The 14,401-nt window shown below is 41.3% G+C and overlaps 1 protein-coding gene across 1 annotated transcript in view; it reads left to right on the top strand.

The window, feature by feature from the left end:
- The window catches only part of rin1b (Ras and Rab interactor 1b), a 40,744-nt gene that overhangs the window by 16,462 nt on the left and 9,881 nt on the right, over positions 1 to 14,401 (top strand). The window contains exons 2-8 of the mRNA XM_008427912.2: positions 4,779 to 4,922; positions 5,298 to 5,412; positions 6,678 to 6,750; positions 8,124 to 8,215; positions 9,702 to 9,883; positions 9,976 to 10,257; positions 10,374 to 10,920. Coding sequence (XP_008426134.1) covers positions 4,779 to 4,922; positions 5,298 to 5,412; positions 6,678 to 6,750; positions 8,124 to 8,215; positions 9,702 to 9,883; positions 9,976 to 10,257; positions 10,374 to 10,920 — 1,435 coding nt within the window. The remainder of the gene's footprint in view (positions 1 to 4,778; positions 4,923 to 5,297; positions 5,413 to 6,677; positions 6,751 to 8,123; positions 8,216 to 9,701; positions 9,884 to 9,975; positions 10,258 to 10,373; positions 10,921 to 14,401) is intronic.

Genomic DNA, 14,401 nt, shown 5'->3' on the forward strand with positions numbered 1-14,401 from the left:
AGAGGTATGCAGAGAGCATCTCTGAAACCACATCAAACCTTGAGGCGGATGGGCTACAGCAGCAGAAGACCAACCGGGTGCCACTCCTGTCAGCTGGGAAAAGGAAACTGAAGCTAAAATTTGCACAGGCTCGCCAGAATCGGACAATAGAAGATTGAAAAAATGTCGCCTGGTCTGATGAGTCTGGATTTCTGCTGCGACATTCGCCTGGTGGGATCAGAATTGGGAGTCAACAACTTGAAAGCATCGATACATCCTGTATTAACGGTTCAGGCTGGTCCCTACAGTCTCATCTCTGTTTGTTTCTCTGCTCATATCTACAACCAGCTTCACACCGGAAACAAAGCTCAGGATAACAAGTACTGCTCACCTGTTCTGGATATAATCGTAGTTACAAATCCATGCTTGCAACTTACTATACAGGTCAAATATGTTTCATGACCTCTGTCTTTACACTCACTTTGAACCATGAGCGCTGCCCTTTCTTCAGCCTGGTCAGGTTTTGCTCTTATTGCATACATCTGATGAGTGATGGCTGACTTCACAACCAGAGATGTTCTCCCCAAACTCTGCATGAAATTGGAAAACACACATCAACACTGATATTCACAGCACCTGTTATGTTTCTCTTTTCTTTTCAGCTCTGGTCATAATGTGTCTTTTGTTCAGTGTTTGTCTCATTACATCAGCTCTCCATCACTCACTGAGACAGCTTGTAGGTCAGCTCTTCTACCCGGCATTTCATGTGAGATTTCCTTCCAATTTCGTTTCAGCTCATCTCCAAAAGGTTTAGCTGGGTTTCTCCATCAGTCAATCAAATCTTTGGATGGCAAAACCGGACACTTGTTTCTGAAGAAACCAGTAGCTTGCTTTGTTTTTGAGTGGTTTGCTGCAGCCTGCAAGATTTACTTTCCTTTTACTAGGGGATTCGACCACGATTGGTAAAACAAGTTCTGCAAACTTTATCTTTATGATTCCAAGCAGAATCCGTGATGTGGCTCACAACAGAAGGTCTTACTTCAACAGGTTTAAAAAATAAAGAACAGAAGTTATGATCCTTAACACTGAATGAAGTAATTACAGGAACACAAAGCAGTTCAGGCCTTTTATCCCTGTTGGTTCTGAGGGTCAGAGGTCAGATTATTTACACCCAAATGTGTCCTGTCCTTGCTTTGCCTTGACATTCCTTGCCTTGTCTTCACGTGCTTTGCCTTGTCCTGACATGATTAGACTTGTAATGCCTTGTCTTGTCTTTTCTTGACGTGCCTTGAAATGACTTGCCTTGCCTTGCTTTATTAAACTTTGTACCCGCTGAAGGGGATTTATTTCATCAGCAATACACAACAAAGTAGAACTATTTCTATTAATTCCACCTACATTTAATTTTAAAAGATACTTAAAATTCATTTGAAGCAAATGTCAGTAAAATATTCTGTTTTAAATGTTGACCTTCTGTATCTTATCAATGCAACATTTCGCGTGGTTATGACTGCCATCCGTCAGTTGGGTCTTTACCTTGGCTCTTCATGTTCCTCTCCTGAACTGCTCAGTGCGTCCAGCAGCATCAGCTGTTTTCATGCAGGTCTAACCTGCTGTTGCTGCCCTTTGGGACAAAAACACTTTGTTTGATAAATTGTTGATGTCTCCTTCAGCATTTTATGTTTGCAGTCTATCACTTTGAAGTGCATCGCTGCAGGCCTGCAGAAAGTGGGCTTTTCTCATCAACCTTCAATTTTAACCACTGCATTTTTTTCCTCATCTTTTTTACATTTCTTCTCTTATTTCTCCATTACTGATTCTCTCTTTCTCAGAGGAAATTACATAAGTCTTTCAGTGTGTGCATGTGGGCAGTGTTGCACTTTATGTAAGGCGAACGTGGAAATGGCTAGTGAAACACTTGGGTCTTGCCCCCTGCTTTGTTTCTTTCTCTCCTTCTGTGTGTCCTGTAGCCTTTTGTGGTTGTGTTTGCGGTTTGGCTATCGGCTGTGGTTGCGTGGTGCTTGATATACAATGAGGTGACTCTGGCTGCCCACTCAGAATCACAAATACACATACGAAGAAAAGGTCTTGTGAAACACACCTTTTAATGAACTTATATGGATTTAATTTGAAGGAGATTTGCAGTTCCTCCATGATGTGCCGATGAGTATTGTGGACCAAAATTTCAGATTTTGTGGAACCTTATTGAAAATGTTGCTGTCAAAATTCAGCCGGCGTGCAGCGATCGGTCAGACAAGAAGGAAATACAGGAAATGTTCAGTTTATTTGGTCATATTTGTGTAAGCGTTGCGTTGTCTGGTGAAAATTGCAAGCCTGCACAATTTACGAATGATGAGTGAATTTGCATTAATAGTTGCTATCACAACATCGCGACTTTCTGGAGAAACTGAGTTCAGTTTTTAAATTAACATTTAAGGGAAACGACCCACATTTAATTTTAGTAAACACATTTTTGAATTTTCTTTTGCAGCATGTCTATGTTTTTATTCCAAATTCATAAAAGGAAGAAAATCAGAAAAAACGTGGAGATCTGTTGATTTTGTGAAAAACTGGAGGGACTAATTGATGTAATTTGGAGTTTATAGGGCCACATAAAAATTTACAGCGGGCCAGATTTGGGCCCCGGGCCTTGAGTTCGACACAAGTGGTGCAACGGAATAGGAATAGTAATCTCTACTGTGATTAAACTCCTGAAACAAAAAAAAAGAAATTCCATTAAAATCCTCTATTTTTCTGTCACTTAGCAAATAGAAATAGTTTTGTTAACCACAACTGATCCAAGGTTTCCCCCAGAAAACTTGCTGAGCCTGGTGGTTGGGCGTTCGTTCATCCAGCGGCCCGCCGTGTTTTTGATATTAAAAAATGTTTAAAGTTGACAGCAAATTTTTAAATATCACTTGATAACTATGTGTTATTAAAAGATTGGAAGATTAACACCTGAAACCAACTATAAAGTAAAAAAAAATGCAAACATAAAAAAATAAACAAACAAACAAACAAACAGTGCTCAGCCTGGTGGGGGCACAAGTAAAACTTGGTGGCCCGCCAGACTTATAATACACTGGGGGGGGAAACCCTGCTGATCTGAGACAGTAAAAAATTTGGTCAGATTTAATATCACAGCAATAAAAAGTCATGTCTCATTTTATTCGGTTTATTTGGTTTCAGCCATATTTACGACTGCCTGGACTTTCCAAGCCGGGATTCTTCTTACTTGGTCATAAACAAGCCTGAGTGTCGCAAAAAAAAAACCTCCATCCTTCAAGCCATCTAAGAGCCCAACAGACCTTCAGCTCAGAGTTACTGCTGATGATCTGCTCCTTGAGGGGATAATGTTTCACTCCTTATTGATCCTTTAGATTAAAATGTTCCTCCTGATTCATTTCATTCCTGCTGCCGTCAGCATGAACCTGTGATTGTTACACGATGCCAGCGCTCTTATTTTAACGGTTTCTCCTGTACTTCCTCCAGGATGGCGTTTTCCAATAACTGTAAGTGGCCTTGCTAAAAGAACCGGCTAAAAGAAGGGGACGGTTATGTCAAGGGGCCGAAGCGGTGATGAAAAACATTGTGGGGGAAATTTTTTTCCAATAGGATATTGAACAGATATAACACTCATGGTGCTTTCTCCAATGCTACAGGAAGCAGGTTGCTGCATCTCGTCTCTGATTTGCTTTGATTTCTGTGACAATTTTTATTAAGAAAAAAAAAAAAAAAAGATCTGGAAATAAAACACCTCTGCACTCCGGAAAACCTGTCACCCTTTGGCAAAGTGGGTCGGTGTGTGTGCAAAAGTTGTGTGTCCGTGTGTGTGGCTGCGTGCGCCTCCCAACTTGTTGGAGAAAAGGGTGTTTCACTGAGTGGGAATGCCTGGTAGGATGTGTAGGCCCAGGTTGCCATAGCATCCATCTGCTGCTACGCTCGCAAGAGTTTGCAGACAGCCCACGCACTGTGACATCCAGCATCAAGCCGATCTTAGAGGGGAAAAAAGTAAAGCTATGACTGAACGCTAACATTAAAGAGCCAAAAATAAGCAAACAGATGCACGGCTCACAGCGATTCTGCTTCATTTTTTGGTACATGAATAGGTGCGTTCGTCCAGAGCAAGCATCTTTTGATGGCGTTTCCCGATACAGTGAAGACGGACAGACGTAGGAGAGGTGTGCAGCTCTCAGCACACAGAACAACATTTTGGCAGAGCGAGGAGCGAACAGAAGGTTCCGAAGCGGCTTTAAATATTCCGCAGCTTTGACATGAATTTCTGCAGAAGGCTAGTTGGCGAAAACACTTCCAGGCGGCAGGTGAAAGTGTCTGTCTGACCGATGCAACAGGTCACCACCAAAAGTGAAGGACCTCACCAGAAACACCGACGTGGCCGGCTCACACCACGCAGTGGCAAAACTGAAACAGCAACCATCCAAAAATGTGAAAACAGAACTTATACACTGCAGGGGGGTTTTTTTGTGACGCACAGCCACGGCGAAATAAAAGAATGACATTTTCTTTTTATATGTTGAAACATAGCCTATATTTGTGCATTTATATAAACCATTAGTGATTAAATATCATGATGCATTAAAATGTACTTTATTTTGAAAAGCTGGCTACTGTGCGCTGCTTTCAGGAATGAAGGAAAAGTCCAAAGTAGAAGTAAAGAAAGAGCAAAACCTGAATAAAAGAAAAAGAACTTCCAGACACATTTTGGTGGGAAGATCTGTATTATTTGAAGTCTAAATTAACATATTTACGTTTTTGGACTTGTCTGATGTTCCTTGTAGATGCAGGAGGAGGACAGCACCCAGACAGGCTCGCAGCGGGCCTTCAGCGTCCTGGATCGCCTGCTGCTCACTCACCCTGTGTGGCTGCAGCTGTCGCTCAACCAAGACTCGGCCCTGTATATGCTGCTCAGAGAGCCCATCGGGGTAAATATTCACCTTAATAACACATTTATCATTCTCTGGACCAATTCTTTACAATGACAGCTGCCATGTTGCCTCTTATTGTTGTCAAAAGTAACTGCTAAATGCTCCTGATGAAAGTTACCTGATGGAAACTGGAATTATTAGTATTCAAGGCAAGTTGGGAGCCATTTCCCCGACTTGGCCCTGCGTATTGAAGTAAAAAGGCTGGCAATGCCGTTTTACATAAAATTTGGCAGCCAATTTTGGCAGCATTTAATCAAACGTCAGCTGTTACCAAACACTTCTGCTTGCGACTTATGTGCCTTGTCAAAATGCACGAAGTTTAAACTAAATCTGTTTTACACTTGTGTCCTCGACGGTTGTCGGTGCTTTCAGACCTTTTTGGTGCGGAAGTGCAGCTCCAGCCAGAGGAAGGTGCTGTGTTTGAGAGTGGCAGCCGACCGGAGTGCCTCCTCTGTCAAGGAGAGCTTCATCTGTGAGGAGGACTCCAGTGAGTATGAAGACAAGCAGCTGATGTCTACACAAAGTTACACGGATGCAAGTGCTGGTTCAATTTTAAAAAATTTTACGAGACCGAAAATACAAAGTCAAAGTCAAAAAAATTTTTTTAGCCAAGAGTAGTTAGCTTGAGTGCCTCAGCACAAAAACAACTACGTCTTTTGACACTTAGAAAACAACTTTCACTTTGTGATCGATGAATGTGGCGACCCTAGTGGTAGCCGGAGGGTATTGCAACTTGACAACACAACAGGAACAAAAAAAAATACATTTCATATTTTTCAAGAGCAAAAGTTCAAACAGAAATAATTTTTTTACCTCCAACAGTCACACAGAGGTGAACAGTGACAGAAAAAACCAGCAGCACCTAGCATTAGCACTGCAGCACAGCTATTTGATTGCAGGAAGTTTGAAAATCAGCAGTTTAAAGTTGTGAAAAGTGAATAGGTTTTCTAGTTTTTAAATAATGATGGCAATAAGTAGTCAATATGATGAAAACTCAATTTCTGTATCTGTGGGAAGCTATTAAATGCAAGAAAACAATAAAAACAAAACTTCAGTGCATAATTCAAGACGTTTGTGTTTGGTCTTGTTTTTTAATTAACATGCCTTTTTGGGCAATAAATCTTATACCACACTGAAAAGCCTTATTTCCCACGAAATCAGGGGTTTCAAACTCCAATCCCCGACGTCCTGTGTCCTGCAACTTTTAGGAATATTCCTGGTCCAATACAACTGAATCAAATGGCTGAATGCAATTACATTTTTCAAAGTTCTGCTAATGATCTAATTATGGGATTCAGGCTTACTAACGCAAAGACAGAGCGAAAGGTTGCAGGACTGGAGTTTGAGACTCCTGCTTTAGATGGCGCCAGGTTTGTCAGAAAAGCTTTCCAAGTCCTCTCAGCCGACGCCAGCTCATTTCTGGCGAAGGAAAAACCAGGCATCTCTCTTCACTAGAGGCAGTTGAGTAGGTTTAGGATATGTTTACAATTTTCTAACAAAAATAACACATTAGCATTTCTCCCTTTTAAAAAAAAAAAAACATGGACTATAGGCAGCCTCAGAGAGTCAGTCAGTTGGACAGTTCGAAACACCCTGAGAACAGTAGTCCAACAAATCTACAAAGTTAGCAGTCCTGCATGACTCGTCTCTGCAGGAGGTGTCATGGCTGCTTCATATCATTTTTGACAGCTCCTCCTGAAACGAACTAGTCTTTCTCTGCTGTCAGTCAATCTCTTTCTGTTTTGTGAGCAGCGTTCGCCTTGGAGAGCTCAGCACTCAGCTTCCCGGACTTGTGTCGTCTGGTGGCCTTCTACTGTATCAGCAGGTAATATTTCATACGAAAAAAAAAAAAAAAGAAAACATTCACGGTGCAGATGCCACCATGCAGACAACTCTGCCCCGGAATATTTTCATTTGGTATTTTCTTATCGAGGTTGCAATATCCACATGTATCCTGCAGAATAGTGACAATCAGGGAATCTCTATTTAGGTTTCACATTTGTAAACCTCTCTGGACGAGTTTTTCAGTTTCATCCTCCAGCCACGTTGCTTAACTGGAGTTTGTTTGTAGCTGAGATCCACAATAAGGTCTGACGCAAACCAGCTTTGTGATGTGATTTTGCTTTCAAAGAGGTTATATTCAGCAATAATTATCCAAACTTTCAATGTTTTTCTTTGATCTTTGGCTACTTAGTATTTACAAATTAATTTTTATCAAGCTCCCAGAAAATTATTATTATTATTTTTAGATTACTGTTATTTTCCTTTTTAACAATCCACTTAGTTCAAAGTTAAGAATGATTTCAGAATTAAACTGAAGGGATGATCCGGTATTGTGTCAGCAGACAAGCAATGACAATAATTTGAAAAAAAAAAGTAAAGATAATAGTTAAATGCATTTATTTTATTTTATTTTTACAGTAACTGCATTTTAGTAAAAATGTTTTGTTGCACTCAAGTGTGAAACTTATTTTTATTTAATTTCTCATTCCCCGTTGGGAGATAAAAAAAAACAAATGGCAGAAATTCAGTAAAAAAAAAAATCTGGCATGGGGATGCGACAGATTGTGGTTAGATGTTCAGCTGTTTGTCTTCTCTTATGACCAGGGTGTCTCAAGTCAACTTAAATATTTTCTGGCTTTAAGTTTAAATGTTAGCGCTCTCTAGTAGTAATGATCAATGAAGGCTGCTCTCAGAAATGCTCCATTTTAATTACACTGCTGTTTGCATTAATCAAGCATTATTAAATGCTTCTCCCATCAGTCACATTCAGCCCGTTAGCATCAGCGCTACAAGCTAGCAAATCCTTCTGAGCTGCGTTAGCTAGACATATCATATCTTCTCAGAGAAGCTTTATCACATTTCTTCAGTCTTTTCTTCTTCACTAATTTAAGATGTGGCATTTTTCTAGACAGGATCAGATATTTTGTCCTAAACAGAGTTTCTGCACTAAGCTGCTCCAACAGAAGGGTTAGCTTAAATGTTGCATTTCTTCTACAAAGGTGACCAGACTCATTGATTGTTTTGCTAGTAACATATTTCAAGGCAGTTCTGCTTAACCCTGTGCACTGGTAACACTGAGATTTCTGGGACTTTTGGCAGACAAAATTGTAAACTCTGATCTCAATCATTTGAAAATCCCCATCCCGTTTATATTACAGCTTGTTTTCATTCGATTTTTACTTTTTGTTTCTCCAGAGATGTACTGCCGTTTCCTCTTCAGCTACCAGAGGCCATCGCCAAAGCCACAACACACCGGCAGCTGCAAGCCATCTCACACATGGGGCAGGGTAACCTATCACTAATTCACACATGAAAAGTGCATCAAAAATGTTTGCTTTTTGGAATTGCATTTAGAAATAGAATTGCGGTAAAACATGCAATGCGCTCTTCTGCGTCTACAAGAATTCGATGTAAAAGAAAATAACGAGTCACGCATTCCTCATCTATAAATCAAAGACAAGCTGCACTTTCCGTGCTACTGTTTGTTTTCACGGCTCACTGGCTAAATCTGACAGATTCCCCTTGTCACTACGACTAACAGAGTGAAGAATGTCTGCGTATCAGTTGTGAGAAAGTCAACTGTGTGAAGGAAGTGACTGCCAGTTTGAATCTATTTTAACACAGGAACATGTGCTGTTGTGCTGCAGCAGCAAAGAGCGAGGTGCGACTTCATGATGGCCGAAAGTGATAAGCAGATTCTGGAATAGAGTATCTCTGCAAAACGAGTCTGCTCATGTGGAAATGATTTCTGTTTCCGTTTTTCCGTCCTGGATTTGATCAGAGCATGAGAACGTTTTTAAAAGGAGCCTGTCGGCGAGTTTGTGTTTGTATATCAGATTATAGAATGCTGCTTAGTTGGATATTCCTTTTTAATATGAGCAAAGCTTCAGATAAAACTGAAGTTCAACATAGAAATACCAGACTGCTTTGAACCAGTTTTGAGCAATGTTTTCTTTTGTTTTGTTTTTTTTACTTCAGTCGGGATTTAATACAATTTTTAAGATGAGAAAAGCTGACTAGCTGAAGCCTAAATCCAAACTGATTTTGCATAAACACCAGGTAATGAACATAAGAAGCAGATATTCAGCTGTGTACTGTTGATTTAATGCTGACCATCAAGAACTTAGAAAACCATTGTTCTGGGTTGTAAAACCAGAAATGAGCACTGGGAAATCTGAATGTCCTTCTTTTTAAGGATTATGGAGAAAGATTTCAGTAAACCAACCAGAATTTTGAAGCTGTATTCCAATCTTCAATTACTGATTTGACCTGAGTCTGATTTTCTTTTAAGAACTATAACGTAAGAATATATGAGAACACCAATCTTTTTGTAGCCTTACCAGCTTGGGCGGTCTTTTATTATTATTCTAGGACCCGAGACAACGTCACACTGGGTGTGAGAAAGAGCAGTTGATCGTTTTTTGGCTGGAATTACAAAAACGGCAATATTTGTATTTGTTTCATAGCAGAGATTAGAATGTAGTTTTATTAATTGTGAGAATTTCTAAAAGGCAAAACATCCCGGATAAAATGGAACTTGATATAGGAGACATGACGTTCAATTAGCTTCTTACGTGTCTGTGTTTCCTCTGACATTTGCTTCTTCACTCAGTAACAGCATCCACACCATAAAGCATTAATGACAGAGCAACAGTCTAGCTTTTATTACCAGCTATAGTGTTGAATTTCAGCCTGTTATGCATTGTTAGCGCTTCATTGGTTTCTATCTACCCGATTCCTTAAATGTGAACTTCTTGGATTGTTTCCCGTTAGATTTCTGGAGTGCACCAAGCGCTGTAGACATCCAAAATGGTCCTCTGGGGTCAGTTGCATCCACCAGCGGCGCCAATGCCCAAATGGCGGGAACTCAAGACCGATGTTCCCTGTTCACGCGAGGCAAACAAGGCAAGGTCTGCTTCATCAACCCCCTGTTTCTTCAGCTGGAGGTTTGCAAGGTTAGTTACAAAGCTGAAAAAAAAAAAAAAGATTTCTACAACGACTACAAATTGAATTTCATGTCGTCTTGCTTTGAATCTAATATTTTCAGCCGCAGCACATGAACCACAGCGCCTCCAACAAGCGGCACCGCTTCAAGCGCAGCATGCGTCTCCGGCTCTCGGAGTCCTCCATGAATCTGTCCCTCGAGGGCGTCGGCTCCTACTCGCCGCCCCCGTCACTGGAGCAGCCCGGAGGGCCGGAGGGGCTGCAGAAAGCCAGCCCAAATCCACAGAGACGAGTTCACGCAGGGGCTGGTGTCCTGAGGAGAACCCCTGCCGTGTCGCCGGGCTCAGCAGAGGAAGACGACATGATGACCATATATGTGCCACAGGTCAGTCCTGAGGTTGAACTTCAAATCTACGTGAGATTTCTCATTGTTGATTTTTAAAGTTTCTAAACGCTTTATTTAAAAAATATATATATCCACTGACTTCTCTCTTGTTCAAGACATCTGCTGCTGCTGCTGCTGCTGCTGACGAAGCACCCAAGTTCCAGCAAGAGGCGGGAATCGAAGGAACGGTTCTGGGCTTGGAGCGCCGTCCGGCTCCGTCCCTGGCTGAACTGGACAGCTGCAGCTCCTTCAGCAGCATGGACGACGAACACGACTCCGATTCAGAACCCGAAAGCATGGCCCAAATCCAGACAAACACCTTCCACCGCCCGCCACTCGTCCGCTCGCGAGGCCGCGGCGGGATGCATCGCATGAGCGAAGCTTTCGTGTGCTTTTTCGCGCCCGACAAGCGCCTGACCCGGCTGGTGGAGGAGCTGGCCCGAGACAGGCGCTCGGTGTTCGGGGGCATGGTTCAGGACTTCCTCCAGGAACAGAGGAAGGTGCTGAAAAGTTTGCTGAGCTCCGCTTCGCCGTCTCTCGGCGTAACTTCGGTGCAGCTTCTGCAAAGTCTGCGCCTCTTCCTGTCGCAGGCGAAGTGTTGCTTGTTGGACAGCAGAGAACTCGAGCCTCCCATTGAAACCCTAGTGCCAGAAAACGAGAAAGGTAAGAAACGCCATTGTTTGACGGGTTGGTACACATCATTTTGTTAGCGTAGTTTAATTTAATTCAGGCACCTAAAAGTACCAAAAAGGACCAGGGATTCCTGTCATTCTCGAGTGTTTTACATTCCCGCGATAGTCACTGAAATGAGGATTTAATTTTATTATGTGGAAAAAAACTCAGTTTCCACTGCTACTCATATTCCTACCCTACGTTTTGCTCTTCCTGTTGATCCTTAAGTTGAACTCACAAGGAGTAGCGGTTCAAATAAGTCAATTTAATGTTCAGTAATATTCGTAGGTATCTATCTCTCAATTATTCTTTTTTATTAATGTTTTTCTATTGGTTTCCTTAGGTTTTTTATTCAGTTAGCGTTTGTTTCTTATCCTGTTTCTGCAAATTTTCCAAATTTTTCTTCCTTGTGTTCTCTGATCTGTCCCACTTTGAAGAAAAAATGTCATCTGTATCTTAGCGTATTTAGATGTAGGAATAAAGAAAACTGGACATTTCGTAAGCGTCTTTGATTGGAAATAATGATGAGATCCTTTTTAACTGCAGAGCTGTGTAACGCTTGCTGCTCTGTCACTCACACAGTTAAACAGATTCTGTTTCTTAAGGCTCTTTATGGAAAACAAATGAGTAAATCAGAGCTTTCTGGGGAAAGCTCTGATTTACTCTTCAGATACATTGATATCAGATATATTGATTTTATAACAGTCCTTTGCTGAATTATTTTTTAATACCCTGTGTTATTGTACAAGTTATATTTTTTTGTTCAATGAAGAAAATAGCGAGCCATATATAATATTATAAGGGTGTAATTTAGAAGGACTGTTGTCCTTTTAAATTAAGTATTATTTGCAAGGTTTCCCCCAGAACAATTGCAGTCATTCATCCTGCGGCCCGTTGTGTTTTCCAGTTAAAAAAAATGTTGGAAGTTGACAGGAAATTTTTAAATATCTCTTGATAATTATGCGTTATTGAAAGATTGGAAGATTAATACCAGAACACCAACCATAAAGTCGTAAAAAAATGCAAACATTTTTAAAATACTTAAATAAATAAGCAAAGCTCAGCCTGGTGGGGGCAGAAGAAAAGCCTGGTGGCCCGCCAGGCTTTTAAAACACTGGGGGAAACCCTGATTTGTCTGTACTTGGATTTTTTTTTTTTTACAGTATTTGAAAATCTTAATGATAAGGATTGAGGCATACTTGTTTTAATTTAGTGTTAAAACAGTTTGGTTTTTTTCATCTTAGCTGAAAAAAAATACAATTCTCTGGAAGGAATCGATTAACGAGACAAAATATCGGAAAGAAAAATACGGAAAAAAGAGAAAGCCTTAAGGCCAGCTGGTGTCAGAGGAGGAAGGTTTTATGGAAGCAGACGTGGTGGGAGAAAGGAGCTGTCAACAGCAGGCTGTGTAGTAGTAAAGTGCTGGTTGGAGTGGGTGGTCGTGTTGTCTCTGATATTTAACAAACGGCGCCGGGATAGCCCTGCCTGATGCGCAGAAGCTTCCCATTCAAAGACATTACAGGAGGAAAGTGGTTGGTTCTGTTGACACAGCACTGTGCGTAGGATTTTTCCCTTTTTTTTGGGCTTCTTCGCGCGCGCCTCACAGGTGTTTTTTTGGTGTGTAATGACGACTGATGGTTGCCCATCCTCTCATCCTTCCTTCTTTCCTTCCTTCCTTTCCTTTCTGCGCTGCGATTCTGATTTATCTCTCATTGCGTCGGTGGGAGGCATTTGCATTTTTTTTTTTCCCTCTTCCCCCTCGTTTATCATAAAAAGATATCAGAGTCCCACGCTCACTTGAAAAGCTGCACGATTCGCTGGAGGGTGGGAGGGAGACATAGAAATAGACAGGTTACTTGGAAAGTGTAATCAGTTACAGGTCTGTGAGTAACAGCTTTAAAAAATAAAAAACAATCTACTCGCCTTTGTGCCAAAGCTGCTCGTCTGTAACGGAGCGGTAATCGCGTTACATGCAACGTGTCGGAGGGAGGAGCGAGGAAGAGGAGTGATTGATCACAGGGACGGGGTTAGTGTAGTAAGGTGGATGGAGGAGAGATGTGTGGGATTGTACAGGAGGGAAACATGATGGAGGGGGAGGAAGAGATTGATGAGAAGTGGAAAATATTGAGTCAGGACTGCCCACTGACTACGCTGAGAGGGTCTCCACGTGCGTGCGAGAGCGCGCATGTGCACGGACACGAGGCTGGATATTATTAATTACTGTTGCCAGGCCGAAAACCACAACATTACTTTTACGGACACGCGAGCTTTCTCTCTCTGACAAAACAAAAACAAAAGTAAACTCTTTTGTCTTCAAGGCTACAGTGTGGCAAACGTGAAATATTTGAGAGAGAATTAGACCCCAAGCTGGAATCAAATGCTACTGGCATTCCTGATGAAGATGTACAAAATAGTTAAAGAGTACGTTAAGGTTTTTTTGGAGTGAATTAAACACTGGTCACTATCTAAAAAGAAAATTGTCTGGGGTTTTCCAGCTGATTTGGGGTCATTTTGATGTGCTGAATCCAAAAGTCACCTTGGTTTTGTTCAATCAGGTCAAACTTCCGAACTATGGATGCAACATTCAGCATCAAAATGCTGGACCTGTTCTCACATCTGGATCGGTTTCCTGATAATCTGGGATCAATGATTGATGAGCAGGAGGATGGACTCCATCAGGACAGAAAAGAGATGGAGAATTTTGCACAATGAAGATGTAATGTTCAGTTCACATGTACTTTTTTTGAATCGGTGTTTATTATTCAATTTACAGAAATCCAAGTTTGTAACATTTAACTAATACACTGTCAGAAAACAAAAATTCTCCTAAAACCTTTAGTTTGTTTTTCTTTGGATGAGAAATATTAACGAAAATGAACTGATAATGTCACAAAAATGTCATCAATTTGTCAGAAGATCTGATTTATCTAAATCAAATTAGAATAAAAACCTGACCTGATTGAGGAAAAATAAATGTCAGTTTTGGATTCAGCTGTGCAAAAATAAGCCTAATTCAGTTGAAAAAAACATAGATGACTTCCAAAAACTATTTATTTTGTAACCCAGTGTTGTTAGCTGAGTACACAACACTTACAGAGGCAGAACTTATGCTGCAGTGTTAGCAAACGAAGCTATGCCGTGAAGCTAGTTCATCTCGCTGAAGTAAAAACATAACACCGTGAGCTTGTAGGAAAAGTACCGTATTTTCCGCACTATAAGGCGCACCTCCATCCATCCATTTTCTTTCACCCTTGTCCCTCAGTGGGGTCGGGAGGGTTGCTGGTGCCCATCTCCAGCTAACGTTCCGGGTGAGAGGCGGGGTTCACCCTGGACAGGTCGCCAGTCTGTCGCAGGGCAACACAGAGACACACAGGACAAACAACCATGCACACACACTCTCACACCTAGGGACAATTTAGACAGACCAATTAACCTGACAGTTATGTTTTTGGACTGTGGGAGGAAACCGGAG

This window comes from Poecilia reticulata, linkage group LG14 (genome assembly GCF_000633615.1).
Source record: "Poecilia reticulata strain Guanapo linkage group LG14, Guppy_female_1.0+MT, whole genome shotgun sequence".
Classification (NCBI taxonomy): domain Eukaryota; kingdom Metazoa; phylum Chordata; class Actinopteri; order Cyprinodontiformes; family Poeciliidae; genus Poecilia; species Poecilia reticulata.